The sequence below is a fragment of the Protopterus annectens genome, chromosome 4.part0 (assembly GCF_019279795.1).
Source record: "Protopterus annectens isolate FY-2018-M chromosome 4.part0, PAN1.0, whole genome shotgun sequence".
Lineage (NCBI taxonomy): Eukaryota > Metazoa > Chordata > Ceratodontiformes > Protopteridae > Protopterus > Protopterus annectens.
The window spans coordinates 1,991,005,902-1,991,030,540 of NC_056733.1; the positions used below are offsets into that span (position 1 = coordinate 1,991,005,902).

General features: G+C 43.8%; 1 protein-coding gene across 1 annotated transcript in view; it reads left to right on the plus strand.

Annotated features, from left to right (window-relative positions):
- ING5 (inhibitor of growth family member 5) overlaps positions 1-24,639 on the plus strand; it is a 1,231,358-nt gene that overhangs the window by 912,736 nt on the left and 293,983 nt on the right. Inside the window, exon 6 of the mRNA XM_044069608.1 lies at positions 7,744-7,879. Coding sequence (XP_043925543.1) covers positions 7,744-7,879 — 136 coding nt within the window. The remainder of the gene's footprint in view (positions 1-7,743; positions 7,880-24,639) is intronic.

Genomic DNA, 24,639 nt, shown 5'->3' on the forward strand with positions numbered 1-24,639 from the left:
CCACTGCAGTCTCACAGGGCTTAATAGCTGGTCCTAATACTCTCTAACTTCCTCCTCCCTGCCGTAGTTTTGGGAATCTGCCCAAATGTAATGACTGCAGCAGTGAAACACGAAGAACATAGTATAGTTGTGTACACATACCATAAATGTAGATGTTAGTGTATTCACTGTTGCAGTCCTGGTTACCCTCCCTCCAGCACCCCCTGACTTCTCTTGGTTATACCTTTCTTCTTTAGTGTATTTTAGCTTTCATATAAAATTGCTTCCCATTATGGGGGCACCTGACATCTGGGGCAAGAAAAACTGATGTAATGGCATCGGCTGCATGCTTTATACCCCTGACTACCTGATGTCATGGAAAAAGAGAGAGCATCGGACGCAGGACCCAAGACTTTGATATTCAAGCCGGCTGAGTGCTACCTGCAGGCAAATAACCCAAATGTAATGACTGCAACAGTGAATACACTCGAACATCTATGTTTATGGTAAGTGTACACAACTGTACTTTCTGGTTGGTCACATTACAGTCCATCCTGCCTTATATGTAAAAGATAGACTGGATGTGTCCGTTAGACCTCCTGGATGCTTACTACCACATAGAGACACAGAAGCTCCAGGAGGTTCCTTCGCCTCTGGCTAGGGGCCAATCATTATCATTTTCAAGCTCTACCCTTTGGTCTCACCTCAACCCCTAGGGTGTTCGCCAAGGTTATGGCAGTAGTAGCGTCTCACCTGAGGCTCCAGCGGATTCAGGTCTTCCTGTACCTGGACAATTGTCTCCTTACTGCGCCCACCAAGCGTCTACTTTGTCAGGCCCAGGGACTTTTTCCTACACCTAGCAGATCATCTAGATATTACATTACTTAGGTCAACATTGCCAAATCTTGTCTAGACCCTGTCCAGGTCAGAGAGTTTATCGGAGTACGGATAGACACCTTGCAGACAAAAGTCTTCCTGATTCCAGAGAGAATTCGAAATCTGCGACTGCATGTCACCACTATTGCGCACTCATATCGCCCGCTAGCAGAAGCAGTGTTGCGAGCCTTCGGCTGTGTGGCAGCCACAATTACACCACTTCTGTGTGCTCACTTGCATATGTGAGTTCTACAGCGGACTCTTGTTGTACAATGGTCATTGCTGGATCTTCCACGGAGTCATCAGATTCATATAAGCAAAGCTTGCAGGGCGTCCATTCTGTGGTGGATGCACTCTGTGGACATTCTCGAAGGACGCTTATTTGTCGCAGCCCAAGCCACAGTGACCACAGATGCCTCCCAGCTTGGGGGGGGGGAGTGGTCCTTGTTCGGGAAGGACAGTCCAAGGCATGTAGAGATGACAACAGTCCTTTTAGCGCTGCAGGCCCTTCATGCTGCTCTTCCTCTGGGAACAATTGCAATTCAGTCGGACAACATTTTGGTGGTCTGGTACATCAACAAACAGGGAAGGACCAGATCCTACCCCCTTTGTCTTGAAGCTATGAGAGTTTGGGAATGGGCTATCTCCACTAGTCACTTTCTAGTAGCAACGCACATTCCCGGACAGTCCAACATTCCTGCGGGCAGACTCAGCCATTCTATACTGATGCCTTACGAGTGGTCTCTGAATCCTTCAGTAGCAGAACAGATCTTTCTAAAGTGGGGTTAGCCTTGCTGCTATCTCTTCGCATCTCCTTCCAACGCAAAGTGCAGCGAGTTCTTCGCTCTGAACCCCCGCTGGGGGAATCCCCCAGAGACGCTTTAGTCCATGCCTGGCCTCCTGGTCTTCTGTATGCTTACCCTCCATTACCTCTTATTCCAAAGTCTTTACAGAAAGCTCGTCGACTGGGGAGCAGAGTCATCCTCATTGCCCCCTTTTTGGCCTCGCCAGGTTTGGTTCCACTTCCTCTGGTCTTATCTTGTAGTTCCTCCTTCGATCTTGGATCCCTACCCGGATCTCATATCTCACCCATCAGGGGTCCCCTCACCCAAATCTGGACAGTCTGAGACTTGCACCTTGGCTGCTCCAGTTCCCCTAATTGCCAGGACTCCCGGTTTGTCTTGTTCTGTTAAGTCTATCCTGGTGGCAGCTCTTAAATTCCCCACCAGAAAAATCTACCGTAGCAAATCGAAACACTTTTCCATCTGGGCTTCTCAGAGAAATTTGGATCCCTTCTCTGCTCCAATTCCGGCCATTCTTTAATATTTGGCAAACATTTTTCAAGAGGGGGCCAGCTCATCTACAGTAAAGGTACAACTTGCAGCCATTTCCAATTTTCACGTTGGTGAAAGTCTGACTTCTTTGGTCTCTTCCAGATTGTGCAAAGATTTTATCAAAGGTACCTTTCTCTTGCATCCTCCAGTCAAGGATCCCACTCCTCCGTGGGACCTTACCTTGGTGCTACAAGCTTTAGTTGCTCCTCCATTTGAACCGGCTGCAACAGTAGACCTCAAATTCCTATCCTGGAAGACAGCCTTCTTAGTGGCTATCATGTCGGCTAGGAGGGTTTCAGAACTCCAGGCATTGTCTAGCAAGGTTCTGTACATGGTTTTCCACAAGGACAGGTTGTCTCTTCGTATCAGCCCCTCTTTTCTTCCCCAAGTGTCCTCTGAGGCAAACAGAAATCACATTATCAGTTTACCTGTTTTCTTCCCAAATTTCAAATTTTCAAAAATAAAGGTGAATACAAGTTACATTTGCTAGATGTTCATAGACAATTACGTTTTTACTTCTGTGTAATCTAATAATAAAATGTAATCTAGTAATAAAAGTCTGATAAGTTGTTTGTGTCTTTCTCTAAACTGTTTTTGGGTAAACCCATTTCCAAGATGACCATTGCTAAATGGATTTCTCTGTGTGTTCCTCAAGTGTACAAGGACAAGGGCTTGTCTCTTTGGGGTCAGGTTAGAGCCCATTCCACCAGGTCCATGGCTACATTAGAGGCCTTCTGGTCCAGAGTATCCTTGAATGATATGTGTTCTGTGGCTACTTGTTCCTCATTTCATACTTTTATTTCCCCCTATAAGTTGGATTTGGTATCTCGAGGCCGGGGCATCTTTTTGCTCCGCAGTGCTCCAGAATATCCTTCCATTAGAGCCACCCTAGGGTATAGGTAGCTGAGGACTCTGTCCCACAGGTTGAAGACCAAATGAAGTAAACTACTTCAGATAAAGATGTTATGCACTCACTGTAACGTTCCCTCTGAGTAGTTGTACTTCATTTGTCTTCAACCATGCCCCTCCTTCCCCTGTACCTGCTGGCATAGTATGTAGCAGAGTATGCCTTTGTGGCTTAGTTGGGGAAGTTGATGTGACGAGCTTTTGTTGGATTGGCTTCTGGGTTGTTATGGGCAGCAAACTCGATCGGATGGAGGGAGGGAAGGAAGGGTGTGGTGGCAGTGTATTATTGGTGGGGGAGGAGCTTGGAGCTCGGAGCAGATGCTCATGAATTTGCCGGCTCAAATCCGAGTCAGATCCATAACCCACAGGTTGAAGACAAATGAAGTACAACTACTCAGATGGAACGTTATGGCGAGTACATAACTTTAGTCAATCTTTGAATTTGTTAGTGGCTTTATTACTTTCATTCATTCTTTCAATCTGTTTTTGTATGTGTTATTCAGTTTAGGAACATAGGATAACCTGAGCCTAAATGAATGCACACAATACTTAAAAAGTTGTAATAATTTGAATGAAAGCTGAAAAGTTAGTATGACAGCATTTTACTTGAAATAAGATCCTGTTTTTTGAAATAGGTCATCAGATTGGGATGACTTGCATTCACTGATACCAAGCTATTTTTTTTTTTTAATTTTTTTGTTTTAAATATGGCTTGATAAGCAAGCACAATTCATAGTTGTACATTTTCTATTTATGCAACAAATCATCCTCATGGAATAGCAACCTTCTAGGTTCATATATTTCTACTAAGCTTACAGCTGGAGAGCCATTGAGAAGCTTAGCCACATCACCAATGTTGCGATAAGTAAGCAGAAACAAAGCACCCTGAACCACTGCTAGGTAGGCACACAAATTTATTAAGCCGAACAGTTCACTCGAAAAAATAACGCTGAATCAAATCACCATACGTTTTCGTCCACAACTTCATCAGATTACACTAATACATTCAGTTAACTGCTTTTATATACTCATCCAAATTTTAAAAAACAGCCAGTAAAAACAATCATTGTACATAGAAATGCATTGAGTTACTGCCCTCTACTGACAAGGAGGATTATTACACATTAATGTCACAATTTTGCTGATCTCATTTTTAATACAGGGGCAAGTGAGATCATGTCATTTAAACCAGGGAATTTACTGGCCTCCAACACCACTTGCCAGTATAATTCCCTGTATTCAACTAAAGTCTCCCACATAGCGCCGCTGGGGTCCTTTGGCACAACCTCTAATATAAAAAACTGAAATTCAGCTTCAGGACAAGTTTTTGTGTGTTTGTACAGAGAATTTGTTTCACATTTTATACGAATATCATAGGTGTGCTCATAAATTCTCTGCTTAACCTTTCTTTCACTCTTGCCAATGTAAATAGCATTTCATTTTTACATAACCCAACATAAATAATCCCTTTTGTGTTACAATTCGCAAAAGTTTTTAAAGTTAAAATGTTGTTATTTCTGGCAGGTAAAGTAATGGTATCCCCAGTAATCAAATAAGAACAATAATTACAAGCACCACATTTAAATACACCAGCTTTTTGTTTGTACCTGCTAACCTTGAATTCCCTTTACTACCTCTTTCAAAAATATCCTTCAGGGTGTTCCCTTTCCTATAAATATGTTTTATTTCACCCTGGAAAATGTGATTTAAGTCAGAAACTTTAGAAAAGTTAATCCACTCTTTGTCAAAAATTCTTTTGATCACACCAGCTTGTCCATCATATGTGGTAATGATACCTGATACGAATTCATTATTTAACCCATCTACTTTCTTGTTTGTGACTTGTTGAGTTGCAACATCTTCAATTTTACCCAATACAGGAGCAAACCTTCCTTCCTCCCATCACTGACTTCTTTGGAAACTCTATCAATGAGCTCTTCCGGGTAGCCTCTATTCAGGAACATGTTTCTCAGGTTTTTACATTCGTTACCATAACATGCATCATCAGAAGTCATTCTTCACAAGCGCAAATTGCCCTTTTATAACACTCCTTTTCTGGTGTGGGGGGTGCGAACTTGAGTAGTGCAGATAAGAATTAGAAAAGGTCTCTTTTCTATAAATTCTAGACTCAAAGCCGTACTCAGTTTTAGATATGTTAACATCAAGGTATTTCAATTCATCAGTAGTGAATTTGTGAGTGAATTTTAAAAATTCTGTGGTACCATTTAGGTATTCCACAAAGCTACCAAATTCATCTTGAGTGCCTGCCCATAAGAAACACAAATTAGTCCAGAAATCTACCATACAACTTCCATAAACTACTATATTCTGAATTCAGTACAAACTTATTCTCCCAGAAGGACATTGAAATACCTTGATGTTAACATATCTAAAACTGAGTACGGCTTTGAGTCTAGAATTTATAGAAAAGAGACCTTTTCTAATTCTTATCTGCACTACTCAAGTTCGCACCCCCCACACCAGAAAAGGAGTGTTATAAAAGGGCAATTTGTGCGCTTGTGTAGAATGACTTCTGATGATGCATGTTATGGTAACGAATGTAAAAACCTGAGAAACATGTTCCTGAATAGAGGCTACCCGGAAGAGCTCATTGATAGAGTTTCCAAAGAAGTCAGTGATGGGAGGAAGGGAAGGTTTGCCCCTGTATTCGGTAAAATTTAAGATGTTGCAACTCAACAAGTCACAAACAAGAAAGTAGATGGGTTAAATAATGAATTCGTATCAGGTATCATTACCACATATGATGGACAAGCTGGTGTGATCAAAAGAATTTTTGACAAAGAGTGGATTAACTTTTCTAAAGTTTCTGACTTAAATCACATTTTCCAGGGTGAAATAAAACATATTTATAGGAAAGGGAACACCCTGAAGGATATTTTTGAAAGAGGTAGTAAAGGGAATTCAAGGTTAGCAGGTACAAACAAAAAAGCTGGTGTATTTAAATGTGGTGCTTGTAATTATTGTTCTTATTTGATTACTGGGGATACCATTACTTTACCTGCCAGAAATAACAACATTTTAACTTTAAAACTTTTAATTGTAACACAAAAGGGATTATTTATGTTGGGTTATGTAAAAATGTAATGCTTTTACATTGGCAAGAGTGAAAGAAAGGTTAAGCAGAGAATTTATGAGCACACCTATGATATTCAGATAAAATGTGAAACAAATTCTCTGTACAAACACACAAAACTTGTCCTGAAGCTGAATTTCAGTTTTTATATTAGAGGTTGTGCCAAAGGACCCCAGGGGTATGTGGGAGACTTTAGTTGAATACAGGAATTATACTGGCAAGTGGTGTTGGAGGCCAGTAAATTCCCTGGTTTAAATGACATGATCTCACTTGCCCTGTATTAAAATGAGATCAGCAAAATTGTGACATTAATGTGTAATAATCCTCCTTGTCAGTAGAGGGCAGTAACTCAATGCATTTCTATGTACAATGATTGTTTTTACTGGCTGTTTTTTAAAATTTGGATGAGTATATAAAAGCAGTTAACTGAATGTATTAGTGTAATCTGATGAAGTTGTGGACGAAAACGTATGGTGATTTGATTCAGCGTTATTTTTTCGAGTGAACTGTTCGGCTTAATAAATTTGTGTGCCTACCTAGCAGTGGTTCAGGGTGCTTTGTTTCTGCTTACTGGTTTGTTCTGCATCCTCCGTTTTTTGGTTAATGTTGCGATAAGGGTAGACTCTATCTGGGCAGGAGATTATTCATATTAATACCAGACATAAATCTGCAGTCCTCCATCAACTCATTGTGTTTGGCTTTGAAGGTAGTCAGAGTCTTTGATGTATAAAGGGAGTCTGCTCTAAAGGTGGGGAATGCTTTTTGTTGTCAGTCTCACAGTGAATGTTTAGGATTTTGGGTCAGGTATTTGTTTGACTGTTCTGTGAAAGTGAAGAAGGTAAAGAAAAAAAATAACATATGCTGTTTTACTTTTATTCCATTTTATGTTAAGTGTGGTCACTCCTCATGAGCCTAAATGAGAGAGAGTAGAGAAGGGTTTTCAGTCCTTTCTGTAAAGTCCTTCCTTAACAAGTTTTTCATTTGAAGATCACTGAATAGACATCCTCTATCCTCATATAAATAAATTTGACATAGGCAGCCTGAATTTACTACCATTTAAACCTGTATGTTTAGTGTTTTTAAATATTTCGCATGGATATATTATTTTTTTGGGGGGTTGCTTTTACTTGGCAGAAAGACTTTAGTGTTACAGACTTCTGTATAAATTTGAATGAAAACGTTACTTGGAATTGCACTTCACAGTGCTTTATAGTTGTAGGCAGACCATGGAACATCTAGCAAATTTATCATGTAGTAATTGCTTCTTACAAAAGTTTAGCAAGGTAAAATATTTTGTTAACTTATCTGTGAGGCTGGATGTGATTACATCATCACTATTCTGCTTCAACGCAGATGAGTTCTGTATTTTTTTTAACCAGCTTTTGGTATCTCAGTGTTTTGTTAACTGTTTGTGCAGGTATTATTGGAATGGCCCATGTTAAGGATTTTTCATAATTTTCAAAAATAAACTGCACATTGCACACTGACCTGTAGGTCTGTTCTGTTACAGACCCTTTCTTTTACAGTTCATTCTGTACCTTTTTCTGTTTGTAGTTCTGATTACACAGAGTCAATATTGGCAGTGCACCCTTCTGATGTCTTGGATATGCCGGTAGATCCAAATGAGCCTACATATTGCCTGTGTCACCAGGTTTCATACGGAGAAATGATTGGTTGTGACAATCCTGACGTAAGTACTGAATATTTGTTGTAATGTTTTTATAGTTGCATTATGTTAGGGGGATTATGAAGCAAATTTCATTCACCAGAATATACTGGTAAGAGCCATTGCATTTTTTGGTGTTCTGCATTTTTGTAGTAGAAGTAAAAACTATGAACAGGAAAAAAATATGTTCATAGTGATAAGATGGGCATCATCCTTTCTAGGTTTAGCTGATGTCACAGGGTCATCAAGAGCAGTAGATAAGAGAATTGTGTGATGAAACAAAAAGTTAAGGGACTATGTTTTTCATTTGATCACTGTCGCAGTATTTAGCTTTATGGATTGAATCATGCCAAGGATTCAACAGCCAGCCAGCTTCCAAAGCTTTCAGGACAACATCCACAAGCTCAGAGTATTAGCTCGAGCTGAGTAAGTCAGGTTTTGGTGCAAATCTCCTCAGTGCGTTCATGACACCGAAGAGAGCACTCCTCTCCAGGCTTTCAAGGATCAACAGTTGTCTAATGCTGTTCCATTCCTGAGCAGATAAGCTTCCTTCAGGGGAAAAAATACACTTGTCTTTTGTGACAGGAAATTTACTTTTTCCTGTGTAACTTAAATATTTTAGCTAGGAAAAAGTGTTTTTACTGACTGTCAGGTGACTTTTCTCTTTTAAATAAGAACATTGCTTTTGTAGTGAAATGTTAAAATTTAATTTTGACTATTTTTTCCTGTGGAGAAACTAGTAGTGTACATTTCCACTGCTGCAGTAGGCAACCATGACCAGCGTAACAAAGTTTTGGTCCCCCTCTTCCCCCATGCACCTTCAATTTGTCTGCAGATTGTTTAGTCCTGAGGGGAATTTAGCAGTCAGAGTAAAGATGTCTTCAATACTTTATTGCCGCCTCAAGGAGAAGCATCATCGGGGCTTCTCAGGAGTAGCAGTCAGCTTAAGAGCTTTGTTTCTTGCAGATGAGTTCCCTTTTGGGGATCCCCTCCATACAGAGATGGTTGCTATTTTTAGGAAGTATTATTTCATTTTATTTTCTGTCTAAAAGTGGTGTTTCTTTTAGAAGCCTGGTATTTTTTATCAATATTGGAAGATCTGATGTTGTCTTTTCCATCCACCTCAGCCTGTGAGTTATTGGACTTGGTCATATCGAAGGCTGTCATCTCAGAATCTTCAGCTCCAACTCCGGGATCTCATCTCCCATAATGCTGTGCATGCACATATTTCCTCCGATCTTGTTTGCCACTTCAAGGAGCAGATGCTTTCCATATGAAGCTCCAGCAACTAAGTGCCTTTCACTTTATATGTCTCTATTTTCCTCCTTTTCTACTGGCTTGGTGATATTTTCCTGTTTGATATTAAGAGATATTTATCTCTGTTTGTAGTTAGTGTGCAACCCCAAGCAAGAGAGTGTGTGTGTGTGTGTGTGTGTGTGTGTGTGTGTGTGTGTGTGTGTGTGTGTGTGTGTGTGTGTGTGTGTGTGTGTGTGTGTGTGTGAGCCGTTGTTAAACCTGCTTCCCACCATTTTCTGCTGAGAGCATTTCATATTTTCTCTTAATTAGCCCTTGTTTTCTTACTCTTTATTGTTAAAAAAATATAGTGTTAGAGTTTTTTCTTAGATATGTGTTTGGATATGCAATGTTTTTTTTTTGTTTGCTTTTTTTTTGAGGATGCTTGCTACTATTCACAGTTCGCTTTTTTCTATTACTTGACATACAGTGGGCAAGACTTTGGGCTTGAAAAATTGTTCTTCTTCTCATGCCCCTGCCCAGGCTGCCATGTCTCCTCCTTCAAAGAAACATGTAGAAAAAAAAGGAAAGGATAAAGAGAACGACAGGAAAGGAAAGGAGAAGCAAGAAGAAAGACTTAAAGAAAAGGAGAAGGAGACCTGGAAAAGCTTTTCTGCTTCTCTGAATGGTTTGCTGGATCTAAAGGTCCCAAGGCCTTTGGATCCTTCAAATTTCAGTTTAGAACTCTAATTGATAGCCCACTAGCATTAATCTCTGTTTATGTTGGCTCCGGCTTTAGGTCCGACCAAGTCATCGAAGCAGAGTATTCCAAGCCCCTGGTTGTCAGGAGCCTTCAGTATCAGGTCAGCTCCACTCCCTTTTCATTCCCATCACTCCAGATGTAGTGTTTTTTCCAGAACTTTCCCCTCTTCAGGGCCAGGCTTCCACCTTCCAGACACAAGAGATTATCCGGCCTTTGCCATGACCCAGTAAATTGGCTGTGATGGCTTCTTCGAAGTCTGCAAGTTTCTCCAGGAGTTTTGAGTCTAGCTTGGATCAGCGCATGCAAACCTTACTAAAGGCCCAGATGGACCTGGGGATCATCCTCTCACACTGGGCACAGAGAATTGGAGGTCCTCTTCTTTTGGCCCCGACACTTACTGCATGTCTTTGTGACTGTGACCATGTTTTTGAAACAGACCCACTTCTCCCCTTCTGTGCTGACAGCTTGGCTGCCTTTGACTCCTACCTTCCTGTACTCTACTCTGGTCATCTCAGAGCCAAGTGTGTCCTACAGCCATAGTCGGAGGCTGGAGCTGGTTTGACTCTGAGATTAGAGGAGATGTCCCTTGCTGAAGCTCAAGACACTGTGGCTCCAGTCTCTACTTTTCACCTTATGGGTCAGTATCTTGAACTGGGGTCTCTTCTACATCCATGGATCAAAGAGGATCCGTCTCCAGTCTGCCGGCTTTGGCATCAGCATTTGTCATAAGAAGGATTTTGTCTCACTCCGAAATGGAGATCTCTGTACTGGCGTCAGATCACCCCGATATTCCCATCTGTCTAAGGTTTTGTTTTCTCATGAGCTGTCCCTGGGACAGTCCGCGCGATCAGGGTTTGACTGGCACCATATCCAAGACTCCACTATTGTCTCCTTTTCCCCCGGAGGTGTGAAAGCACTTTTATTCTCCTTAGTAATCTCCTACTGAAGATTCCAACCTCTTTGAAGGGAAAGGCTCCCCTAAGTCACCCTGTGATGGCACCTCCTTTACCTCATCAATTCTAGAAGATCACCAGTGAGCGGAATGGCCCACTGAAGCTCCTACTCATGAGGAGTCTGTCTTTCGTGAAGCCTTTAGTGCAGGCCTCTCCACATCTTTGGTGGTATCCCCTCTGGATGCCCTTGTCAGCCTGGTGTCCTAGAGGGCTTGTGGAGAACCTGATGTGGTGGAGTTTATTCCCTGCAAACTAGCAAAATATTGGTCCTCTAAGGCTAATTTTGAAGTAAGGAACCTATGTTTATGATGATGATGCTGCAACCACGAAAAAGGACGTCTCTTGAGCGCACATCATTTCATCCCCCGAAAAGATAATCACTGTTGTTGGACTGACTTGGGAATAGCAACTATGCCTCAGCCACATATGTTCTCCATGTGCTGAACTGGATAGCATACTTGGCTAGACTTCAAAGGGACATAGGTACCAAAATGTCTAAGTCGGCATCATCATAAATGTCTCTGGAAGTCTATAAGATGTTGGAGACTCGGATGTTCACAGTGTTGCTGATATCCAGTGTGTCTATGAGGCTGATATCCAACGGAACAGATGGTACAGCATGAGTACCAGCCACTGGCATAGCAGCTTATTGTCATGCCTGGAAGCACTTGTGTAACTTTATGGAATACTTTACGGTGTCCTTCCTTAATGTCCCTTTTGATGGGTCCACTTTGTTTGGTCCCATGCTTAAGAATACATTGACCAGGAGTAAGCAGGAGGGCAAGACTTTGTCTGCCGTGGGAGTTCACTTTTCTGCCCATCAGAAGAGCTTTTCCAGGAGCCAGATAGAAGGGAAAACACTGTTCTTCTGAAAATCGCAACAGTTTTCCCAGGAAGCTCCAGGCGAGGGTACTCCTGGGGCAGAGGGGGAAACTTCAGTGGATACTGCCAGGGGGCAGGGAAGGCTCAAGAAATCAAGGCTCATACGTCCTTTCTCTTTGCCTGACTGCTGCACTCAGGCGGCAGTCAGGGGACTCTTGACTCTCCACCCAGGAGTTTGGAAGGCCATTACATTGGATACTTGGGTTTTGAGAACCATTTCCAGTGGCTGTACCATTCCCTTTTAGTTTAACCCAAGTCTGAGACAAAGATCTCTCTGTAACATTTGACTACATCAGTGTAGAAATCCACAAGCTACTCACAAAGCAAGTCATCCAAGAGATTCCACCAAACCAGAGCGAATCAGAAGTCTATTCAAGATTCTTTTACTGGCAAAGAAAAAAGTACTGCAGACCCATTCTTGACCTCAGTAAATTGAATGTGTATGTAACACAGACCAAATTCTGGATGTTGACAATGCAGTTCATTCTACATCTACTGCGGAAGGATGATTGGATGTGCTTGGTAGACCTCATAAATGTCTACTGTCGCATAAAGACAGTGATGCATTCAAGGAAGTTCCTTTGTTTCAAGCTGGGAGACGGTCACTACGAATTTCAGGTATTGCCATTTGACCTTACCAAAGACCCCAGGTGTTCACAAAGTGCATGACAATGGTAGCAGCTTGGCTTAGGCTGCAGGGATTCCTGGTCGTCTTGTACCTGGACCATTGACTTCTTACAGCAACTTCAAGGGCTTCACAAGTTCAGGCAATGGACTTTCTGCTCCACTTGTGCTTATCCTTAGGCATTACAGTCAATTTTGAGAAATACAATCTGAAATTCAGACCCTGTAATTTATTGGATGCCATCCTGACACCACCAAACAGATTTCCAGTTTACCCCTCTCTCGACTGATCTCAGTATATCTTCAGGCCAGTCAGGTGCTACTCCTTCTGAGGCCACCAGCTTCCTTGGATCTTCATGTTCTAAGTCTAATGACCGCTGCATTCTCCCGTGTCCTTTATGCCAGTTTCTACATTGGGGTTCTCCAGTGGACCTTATCTGTTCAAAGTCGTATTGCAACTCATATGATGAATTTTGCTATTCATATCACTGGGATTTGCCGTTGTCACATGCTTCGTGGCTGACTTCAGATCAAGTTGCCTTAGGTCATCCTTTTATTCTTCCTCAGTCCATGGCCATGATAACTACAGATACATACCTCCTGGGTCGAAGCATTTTGAAGGGAAGACTGCCCTTAGGTACCTGGACCCCATCAGAAGGCTATCTGCATGTCAGTATATTGGGTATGAGAGCAGTCCTAGCAATGTAGGCCTTTCAAGACAGCCTCCCCAAGGGTGTGATTGCTAGCTAAACTGATAATATGCCTGCAGTTTGGTACATAAGCAAGGGAGGAACCCAATCTTGTCTCCTGTGTTTAGAGGCTATGATGGTGTGGCAATGAGTGATGTCCTTTCAACTGCTTTTGATGGCAAAGTACATACGAGAGAGAAATGCATTCTAGCAGACTATCTCCACAGGAACATTTTGATGCCTCATGATTGATCCCTCAATACATGATGGCTGCTAAGATTCTTAGCCACTGGGGACAGCCTTGATGTGACCCCTTAATGGCACCCTTCAACACCAAATGCAGCAGCTTCCTTGCTGTAATCCCTCCCAAGAGTCAGTTCACCAAGGGACAGTCTGCTGCATGTTTGACCTCCAGGGCCTCTTTACTGTGACTTCATCTGAAACATCTTGTGTCCTGGACCTGGTTTCAGATATGATGTCACATTAATTGGGTCAGCTTTACCCAAATCTGACATCTCTTAAGTTGACCACATGGTTCCTCCAATTGCATTGATGGCCAGAGATCCTTCTAATCAGAATCCCTGTATCAGAAAGGTGTATGTAGTAAATGATGAAGGATTTCTGTCTGGGCTATTTCCAAGAAGATTTATCCCTTCTTAGCCCCTCTAGGTGCCATATTTGATTTTTTGGTTGGCCTTTTTCAATCTGGTTAGCTATTCCTGTACTAAGGTTAGTGTGGATGACATCTCAAATTTTCATGTTGGTTGTGGTCAGCTTCCAGTTGCTTTTCTAAGACTGTCCAAAGCCTTTTTGGGAGGTGTCTTTTTGCTCAGACCTCCAGTAAGAGATTCTTGTTCTACCATAGGAGTTGCCCTTTCTCCTCCAATCTTTGACTAGGGCCCAGTTTGACCCATCTACCTTTATAGAGTTAACATTCTCTCATGGAAGTTGCTCCTTCTGGTCGTAGTAACCTCAGCAAGAAGAGTTTCAGAGCATCAAGCTTTGTCCTGCAAAGTAGCCTTATCTTGTTTTCTACAGTTTCCCTGTTGACCAGCCCTTCTTTCCTTCCTAATGTGGCCTCTGAGTCTAATTTGAACCAACAGATTCAGTTACCAATTTTCTTCCCGAATTCCAGTAACAAGGGTGAGTGTATGTTGTTTAGGACTGTACTGCCAGTAGAGATTGTTTGGACGTGACCACACACGTAAGGAAATCAGATCATTTGTTTGTGTCCTTTTCTAGAGTTAAGCCTGGAAAACCTGCTTCCAAAGTGACCTTGTCCAGATGGCTTTCTGATTGGATTTCCTTCATCTGTAACATGAAAGTTGATCCATTCCCTTTAAGCCTAAGATCCACTGTACTAGGGCAATTGCTACATCAACAACTTTTTTTTTAGCTGCACTTTTTGGATGATATTTGGTCAGACACTCACATTTGTGTCTCCCATTGTAAACTAGACATTCAGACCAAATATATGCCCTCCTTTTGGTGCCATCATTTTGTAGAATGCTCTCTCCTAATACCACCCAGCTGTCTGGCTGGGCAGTACATCCCACAAGTTGTGACAGGCAAAAAAAAAAAAAAAAAAAAAAAAAAACATTGGATGTGAAGGTTGTTTACTTGCCATAATTTAGATCCATGTTGTCGTTTTCCATCCTTCTATCTCCACCATCCCTTCCCTCTGTCCCACTTCCAAATTGTCATAGCTGGTTATGGCTTCTGGCTGACCTTGCAGATCAAGCCAAAGTTTTTTGAGACCTTCTGGTCTCTTCATTGCCCTGTGTTAGAGGTATTCTTTTGGTGCAGGTGAGGTATGATGGAGCCAACATAATCTGAGGAGATTTAGGCATGCAAGGCTTTGTGGGAGGGGAACAGGAACTTTGGAGCTGAAAATTCTGAGATGCTGGCTCCAGATCCAGTAACCAACAGGTTGAGATGGAAGGAAAAAAGACTTCTCAGATCCAACGTTATGGTAAGTATGTAACTTCTGATGTGAGAGTGTTCGATCTCGCCGTTTGTTCTTACACCTGGGTTCGGAGCCGATCCTCGGCTCCGTGTCGGCCTCTTGCAAGCTCTGCATCGAGAAGAAGCTCGAGACAACCTAATACCCACAATCCCCCTCTGCCTTTACCTCAGATCTAGTTTGCCGCTGCAGCGTTCGCATCGCTGGGTCGAGCTCGAGCACCTAAAGCTAAGATTTAAGATTTTTTTCTTGTTATTTCAGAGTAATTTTATTCTAAAAAGTTTGTTTAGTGACAAAGTGTGTGTGTGTGGTACGGTTGAGGAATTCTCGGTTCCGTTTAAGTTTATTTAAACTTATTAGAGTTTCCCTCGGGGCCTACCACCCCTTACTGGATTGACTACCGGATTGACATTTTCCTTTTACTGGATTCGACAGTTTCACCGGATTTGACTTTACTACTGGACTTGACTTCTCACTTTCTACCCATATTAAGTGTAAGATGTCTGAAAAGGCTAAATCTGGGTTCAAGCGTTGCCAATGTGGGCAAAAGATGTCAGTTACTGACAATCATAGTTCCTGCGTCTACTGTCTTGGCCCTCTCCATCTGCAAGAAGACTGCTCAATTTGTCATTCTTTCAGTGGGAGGGTCATGACAGATAGGCGCAGGAAACTTATGGATAGGGGTTTGTTAAAACCTACTTTTCAAGAGGCTCTGGATGCTTCAGACCAGGCATCCAAATCCTCGAAGGAATCGAAGACGTCGGAGCCCAGGTCATCGGCTCCGAGCTCTTCAGTTAAAGTTAGATAACCGGTTCCACAGACTTCGGGGCCGAGTGTTCAACTGTTGTCAGTTTCCAAGCCTCGAGTCTTGGAACCGGTGATGGAGCTCCCTCCCCCGACACTGTTGAGGTCGGCTCCGTCTTCGATTCCTTCGACCCGTTCTTCTAGGCCCCTCTCTGATACTGATGTAGACCGCGTGGTGCAGAAGTTAATGGAGAATACGGCCTTATCCAAACTCATCTCGGTCTCCTCTCAATTGGTGTCGAGACTTGAAGGCCTTCCACTGTCTCCATCTGTTCCTCCTCCGAGACCTGTCCAGTCTTCGGAGCCGGAAGAAGCTGAGCTGCTGATTGTGGAGCCCTCGGTGCCAGAACCGTCCTTTTCTCGGTCGGCTCCGTTCACCTCAACTCCGTCGGATCCGGTACCGGAGTCTCGGAGCCGAAGATCCATCCTGGGTTCCGGGACCGAGAGTCGGACCGATATTTCGGTTCCGACGCTCCCTCTCGGGGCCTCGGCTCGGATCTACTCTGTTCCGTCCTCGGGGTCGATGCCTTCGGTGCCTGTTTCGGGGATTCTTCCCATTTCTTCAGAACCGGGAGATACCTCGACTCGGGACCCGGGGGCCTTCGATCTCATGAGGAAGGTGTTGTCTACCCAGACAACCACATCAGCAGATACAGCTTCTCCTCCCCATAAAGGTCCGTTATCCTCCTCTGCACCCATGGCTACAGCTAAGCGTCGAGCACCTGTGTCTCAGCCACTCCTGGAGGGTGCCCCCTCTTCCTCGGAGGCTTCTTCGGATGCTCCCCCCGAAGAAGTCCCTAGGAAAAGATTGTGTAAGAGGAGACACTTAGATTCTCCACAAGAATCTTTGACATCCGATACTGACTTGGATGAGTCAGAAGGGTCCCCAAAGTCACCTTCAGAAGATGTCTCTTTTTCTGACATCTTGGAGATCCTAAAGCAGAGAGGTGATTGGCAGTCCCTCCCCCCTTCTGAGGATGAGTCAGTCTTGCTGAAGGCATTTGGTGCTCGCCCTTCCTCCTCCTGGGTCACTCCACCCTTCGATGAGTTAATGGAGCTGATTGCTCGAAGGGCGTGGGAGGCTCCTGACACGGTGGAGCCAGTCCCTAGAAAGCCTAATAAGTACATTACTGCACCCCAGGACAAGGCTTAACTGACAAAAGGACTTCCAGTGGACGCTATGGTGGTGGCAGCGGCCACGAAAAAGGAGATGTCGGAATCTTCCTCATCTGTCCATCCCCCTAACAAAGATTCGAGGACCATGGACAGGTACGGGAAGCGCATTTTTAGTTCAGCAGCTTTTTCTATGCGATCCCTGAACTATATTTGACCCACTTCACACGACTACAGAGGGATCTAATCAAAGAGCTGGGAGATACCCTCCAGGGTACTACAGATGCTGCTGTCTCGGAGAAAGTTACAGCGCAACTCAATACCCTTACATCCATTGTAAACTCGTCCATGAGGCTGATCTCATACGCAGCCGAAGGTTCGAGTAGGGCAGCAGCTTCAGCGATTGCTCTTCGTAGACATTCCTGGATGCGCTTATGTTCATTTGCGGAAGCCTTCAAGTCTTCCTTTACTAACGCCCCATTTGAAGGTGCCACTCTCTTTGGCCCCAAAGTAAAGGAGATCCTTACCCGGTGTGAGCAGGAGGGAAAGACTCTGTCTGCTGTCGGAGTCCGTTTTTCCACCCCATCCAGACCGTACCCCAAAGGGCAACGCGGTGGGAAAATGTGGTTTCGAAAACCCCAAGGTTCTTTCCCAGGCACACAGGGTGATGCCCCCTCTAGAGGCAGAGGAGGAGGCAGAGGTGGAAGACGCCGCCCTGGCGGCAGAGGGGGTCCGCAAAATCAAGGTGACAGGGATACCCCCCCTGGAAAACCTTTCCAGCACTCCTGAGAGGAGGCCCGACTGTCCTGCTCTGGAGGCAGTCGGGGGTCGCTTAGCTTTATACCCTCAGGCCTGGCAAAACATTACTACAGACAACTGGGTAAAAAGCGTTGTTACCAGAGGTTACAGAATACCATTCCTATCCACCCCATTCCAAAGAGAAGACTCCCAGATGTGCCGCCCCATCTGCGAGAACCAGCAGCTATAGAAATTTCAAAGCTGCTAGAAAAAAAGAGTCATCCAACCAGTCCCAGCGGACCAAAGAGGATTCGGAACTTACTCAAGGTTCTTTTTAGTTCCAAAGAAGACAGGGGACTGGAGGCCGATTCTGGACCTAAGCAACCTCAATACCTTCGTCAAGAAAGAAAAGTTCCGAATGGTCACGCTTCAATCGATCCTTCCATTCTTACAGAAGGGCGACTCTATGTGCTCAATAGATCTGAAGGACGCATACTACCACATCAAAATGGCCAGGGCATCCAGAGATCATTTGCGCTTCCGGCTGGGAGCCAGTCACTTTCAGTTTCGAGCCCTGCCCTTTGGTCTGACCTCAGCCCCCAGGGTTTTCACCAAATGCATGGCAGTGGTAGCGTCTCACCTGAGACACCTAGGATTCCAGGTGTTTCCGTATCTGGACGACTGGCTCCTTTCTGCCACCACCCAGCGTCAACTGGTACAGGCCAGGGATTACACTCTACAACTTTGTGTTCACCTCGGAATTTCCGTAAATTTCGAAAAATCTTTACTACAGCCATCACAGCGTATCTTATTCATAGGAGCGGAATTGGATACGCATCAGTTAATTCTAAGGCTTCCTCCAGAAAGGATAGCTTCACTACAAAGCCACATATCTCTTCTTCTGTCATCCAGAAAATCCCCAGCAAAACTGGTACTAAAGGTGTTGGGTCTCATGGCAGCTTCTCTCATTGCGATACCATTGGGAAGACTGCACATGAGAGTTCTACAATGGCTACTGTTTGCTCAATGGTCGTTCCAACAGCTACCTCTAACCCACGAAATCCTGATCACAAATACATGCAAATCTCACCTAGCCTGGTGGCTTCGGACTTGCAACCTTTCCAGCGGAAGACCATTTGTGCTACCCGCACCGACAGCTACGGTGACCACGGACGCTTCCCTGATAGGGTGGGGGGGGGCATCTTTCAGGGACAGACAGTCCAAGGCGAATGGACCAATTTAGAGTACAATCTGCACATCAGTGTTCTAGAGTTGAGGGCAGTGTTCCTAGCGTTGCAACACTTTGCTCCCCTTCTTCCTCTAGGGACTATTGCAGTTCAGACGGACAACATGTCTGTAGTCTGGTACATAAACAAACAAGGGGGAACCAAGTCCTAAAAGCTATGCAGAGAGGCCATGAGAATCTGGCAATGGGCGGAGTCCACGGGTCGCTTTCTGATAGCAACGCACATCCCGGGGTCATCCAACGTCATAGCCGACAGGCTGAGCAGAGCAATCCTATTGCCGCACGAGTGGTCCCTAAAACAGTCAGTTGCGAAGAAGATTTTTCGCAAGTGGGGCCAGCCTTCCTGCGATCTGTTTGCGTCTCCAATAAACGCCAAATGCAGGAGCTACTTTGCCCTATTACCTCCTCCAGGGGAAGTCCCCAAGGGACGCGCTAGTTCACGATTGGCCCCCGGGTCTCCTGTATGCTTTTCCTCCTTTTCCCCTGATTGCGAAGTTTCTGCAGAAAGCCAACAACCTGCAAAGGACGATCATCCTCATTGCCCCATTCTGGCCTCGTCAAATTTGGTTCCCCTTTCTTCTGGCACACCGCATTCGGGGACCCTGGATCCTGGACCCAGAGCCAGATCTACTGACCCACTCGTCAGGGGCTCCCCACCCCTCGCTCCTGTCTCTCCATCTAGCAGCTTGGCTGCTCCGCTTCCCTACTTAGCCAGGTCTGATCTTCTTTCACCTGCAGTTCAGAATATACTAGTGGCTTCTCATAAAGCTTCCACTACAAAGACCTACACTAGTAAATGGAAGCGTTTTGTATTCTGGGCAAATACACAGCAATTGGACCCTGTCATAGCTCCTTTAAACAAAATCTTGGAGTTTTTAACAGAATTGTTCCACCAAGGAGCTTCTCCTGCCACTTTAAAAGTGCAATTGGCTGCCATCTCCAACTTTCATGTGGAAGAATGTGGGGCTCCTGTTATGGCCCAGACTTTGTAAGGCCTTTTTAAAAGGGTCTTTCCATATTAGACCACCAGTTAGATCTCCTACATCACCTTGGAATCTAAACCTTTTATTATCCAAATTGATGTTACCCCCATTTGAACCAGCCTCCTCTTGTCCATTGAAGTATTTGTCGTGGAAGACCCTCTTCTTGGTAGCCATTACATCCGCTAGGCGAGTATCTGAGCTTCAGGCTCTTTCCATTAAACACCCTTATTTGATCTTTCACTCTGACAGAGTATCTCTTCGCACTAATCCATCCTTTCTCCCCAAAGTTTGCTCTATTAATAACATTAATCAAGCCATTGAATTACCCACCTTTTTCAAAAATCACTCCAATAAATTGGAGTATATGTTACACAAGTTGGATGTCCATAGACAACTTAGATTTTACTTGGATAGAACAAAGGATCACAGGAAATCTGATCAACTTTTTGTAGCCTTTGCTGATAGCAGGAAAGGTGTAGCGGTTACTAAACGAACTCTTTCCAAATGGTTAACTGATTGTATTATCTATGTTTATGATTCTTCGAATCAAACTTTATCTGTCAAACCCAAAGGACATTCTACAAGATCAGTGTCTACATCCCTGGCTCATGCAGCTCGCCTACCATTAGACACTATTTGTGCAGCTGCTACTTGGTCTAAACCACATACATTCATCTCTCATTACAAAGTAGACAGGGTTTCTAGGGACAGGGCAACCTTTGGTTCCACTGTGCTCAAGAACGTCCTCCCGTGAGTTCCTCAGGAACATGGAGCTAGGGACGCTACCCAGGTGTAAGAACAAACGGCGAGATCGAACACTCTCACATATAGAAGTTATGTCCTTACCATAACGTTCCATGTGGAGTGTTCATCTCGCCTTTGTTCTTACATTCCCACCCTCCCACCCACAGGAAGAACGTTCAGTTTGGTGCCTGGTCTGGGTTATTCTGCTTCTGCATTCGCAGTTGTTGTATATATATGATGTACATGTGTGTATATATATATATATATATATATATATATATATATATATATATATATATATATATATATATATATATATAGATATAAGTGTTCTTGCTTCTATGTAAATTTTTGACATGAGTGTGTTCTCTCTCTGACTGCTGGTTTGCTTGCAAACTAGATCTGAGGTAAAGGCAGAGGGGGATTGTGGGTATTAGGTTGTCTCGAGCTTCTTCTCGATGCAGAGCTTGCAAGCGGCCTACACGGAGCCGAGGATCGGCTCCGAACCCAGGTGTAAGAACAAAGGCGAGATGAACACTCCACATGGAACGTTATGGTAAGGACTTAACTTCTATTTTTCTGTCAGGAGTTGGGGTATGTTTTTGTGAAAAAAATGTGCACTGCTTGTGTAAACTTTTGTTTTGTAACTAAAAGTTTTACTTTGGGACAGACAGGGACTTCACTTGGTGATAATAACCTGTATGCCATTTTGTGTTTCCTGTCAAAAGTGTTTAACATTTTTTTAAAGAAGTGCTGACAAAGAATTTGTGTCTTGCTTGTGCTCTTACCTTGTGAAAGGGTTAGGATAAGAATTATGAGTGTAAGTGTTCTGCCTGTGTACACTCTTTGGCAGCTTACCTTTCGATAGACTCGCTGTAGCAATATTTACTGCTTTTGGGCATCTCTTCCTCAGCTGTAGCGTAAATACTGTGTTCCATCTTTTTCCACACCCACTGTACTTAGAAAAAAGTACTTATCAGGTAGCCCTTGCCAGTGTTGCAGACTCGGTCTGTGCCTTAGCTGATAGTGGATGAACCTGTAGTGGCCATGCGTTGTTCCTCATACCACTCGGTTACTATTCCAGCTTCCTTTGGTATAGTTCTTTTGGCCACTGTGGACCAGGGATCATTTACGTCCATTTCAGCTGTTCTAGTGTCCAATCTGGGCATGGGAGAACTATTTTTTCTAAGGCTGAGAGACACACTGGGAGATTCTTCACTGGGTAGCAATGGCAAGAGGCCATTAGATTGGTCAGATGTCCCTCCTCCTAGTTGTTATTCTTCAGGAGAGACTTTTACAAAGAAAAAAAACAAGCAATTGAATATTGTTTATCACAAGAAGTTATTACAGTTAACAAAAATGATTTTCGTACCTTAGGAAGGCATGCATTACAAGCCATGAATCCCGGTGTCTAGAAGCCATTTTATGTGGGCATGTCCTGTAAAGAAATTCATTAGGAAAAATAATCTAATTTTGATTATTACAGGGATAGAGATTCTTCTCCCACAAATTTGTAAGCCCAACTCACTTGACTGTAAAGCAAATATTAATTCTTACCCTCTTGTGAATGAGCTGTCTTTTAATCGGACCACAACCAGCATGAATGAGGTGTTTTATAGGAGCAAATAGATGTTCCCCTGAACTTGGGAGATATGATATATTACAAATGGATATTCCTCATTCTTCATGCATCCCTCTTATACTGCCAGCCTTGGAGGATGTGTTGAATGTTGCCTGTAATCATTTGGATACCCAACTGTCAGTCACTGAAAATGCAGATGAAGTATACAAACTACCTTGGACTAATGCATTTCTTTCTGTCACCTTAGGTCAGACCTAGCAGCCATATCTACTGCTTCATCTGCTTGGCAGTAGGTTGATCCTGAACTCTAATCCTTCTCCTGGTGACAAAAGCTAGTTGTTGCACCATCTAGGTAAGAGAATGCTTTTCCCCTTCTACTTCAACTTTCAGAATTCTTAACTATCAGGCATACATGAGGAAGTTTATGTATTGTTACATAGACAGTCTGAGGGAATTTACTACCATGCTTCTTAAAGAAGATAGTTCCTTTCCTGAATCAAACTGTTTCTACCTTGTCCCAGGTATCCAGACATACTGACGAATGTGCATGATTCTGCAGATGCTGTGTCTAGGACCACTTCTACAGAGTTGAGAAGACATGTCTGGGTACAAAACCGAAGATGTTCATCATATTGATTACTGTTGCAGTAACCTTAACTTGTATGGGTTATATCCTGCCAAGGATATATCAGCTAGCAAGCTTCAAAATCTTCAAGGCACCTTTCACGCACTCAGGTAGCTCATGCTGACATGCCTGAAAACGCAGGTTTAAGTGCCAAGCATTTCAGAGTTTTCCTGCCACTGGTGTGAGTACTCATTGGCGGACTTCAGAGGATTGACGGTCTGCTTGTGTTTTTCCATTGCTGGGCAGATGAGTTCCCTTTGGCAAAAAACATTCCACAATTTAAATTTATTGCTTAAATGTACTTTCCTGGTTAGGAAAGTTATTTTGTTTATCTAGGAGTTTGTTTTAATTGACTATCACAAGACTTACTAAAGAGGAAAGGGATCCCAGTAAATGCCATGGTTGTCATGGCAGCCACCAAAAAAGAGCTAGCTCAGGAGAGCACCTCTGTCCATGCCCCTTACAGGGAGTCTAGGGCTTTGGACAGGTTCATAAAGAGAGTTTACGCTTCATCCACCTTTACCTTGCAAGCATTAAACTATTTGTCCCACTTTACCAGGCTGCAAAGGGACTTAATCAAAGAACTTTCTAGCCCAGTCCTAGAGTCCATGTCTGAGAAACGCAGTTTTCTTCTCCAGAATGGCCACTCTTCAGCCAGTATCCAGTTCATCCATGAGGTTAATTTCCCATGCGGTGGAAGGTACCTGACTCTTAGATTGGGGGGGGGGGCATTTTCTGACACGGACATGGGCCTTGGGTGGTTCCCCCTCTGGACAGGCTTACAGACCTAACGTCCCAGAGGGAGTGCCAGGACCCTAACACAATGGAGTCCATTCCCAAGAAGCGTAATAAAATTCTTGCTCATCCCAAGGACCAGCTGCATTAGAGTAAGGGTCTGGCCATGAATGTGATTGTGGTGGTGGCTACCAAAACGGAAATCTCCAAGGAGAGCTGTTTGGTCCATTCGCAAAATAGTGAATCTCAAGCTTTGGCCCTCTTAGGGAAGAGCTCCTATGCATAGCCTGTTCACGTTGAGGGCACTTAATTATTTATTGAACTTGACTAGACTCCAATGCAATCTGGTGTGTCAGTTGTTGAGAAATGTTAAGACACAGCAGTCTCTGGAGAGTAAAAAGATGCTAGAGACTCAGTTTTCTAGTCTGCTGTTGACCACTAACATTTCCATGAGGCTTATTTCCAGTGCAGCTGATGGTGTGTCCTGAGTAGCTGACTCTGGCATTGTCCTACATTCCTATTCTTCGATGCAATTATTCAACTTTGCAGACTGCTTCAAGGCATCCTTCATTAATGCCCTGATGGATGGCTCTTCCATGTTCAGGCCAAAAATTAAGGATACTCTAACTAGGAGTGAGCAGCACGGGAAGACACTGTCCACCATAGGAGTGGGTTTTGCTAACCTTTAGCTTACCTTTTCAAAGAATCAGAAGGGGGCAAATGTCTCTTTTTCAGGAAGTCCCAGCAGTCTTCTCAAGACACTTCTTCATGGGGAGGACCATAATGGACACCACCCATGGGGCAGGGGCAGTCGTCAGAATTGGGGTTTCCACAGAGCCTTCTCTGACGGGCCTTTTCAGAAGCCCTGAAGGATTGTCTGACAGTTCTGCTCTGGAGGAAGTTGCGGGTCGCTTGGCTCTTCACCCAGAAGCTTGGGAGGTCATCACCTCAGACGCATGGGTGTTAAGACTCTTATCCAGAGGCTGTACTATTCCCTTTTTAGCTATTCCAAAGTTTATTTACAAACCTCTCCCAGACATTCCACCCCATCAGAGAATGCAAGCAGCATTAGATTCACAAGCTGCTTGCATACAGTGTCATCCAGTA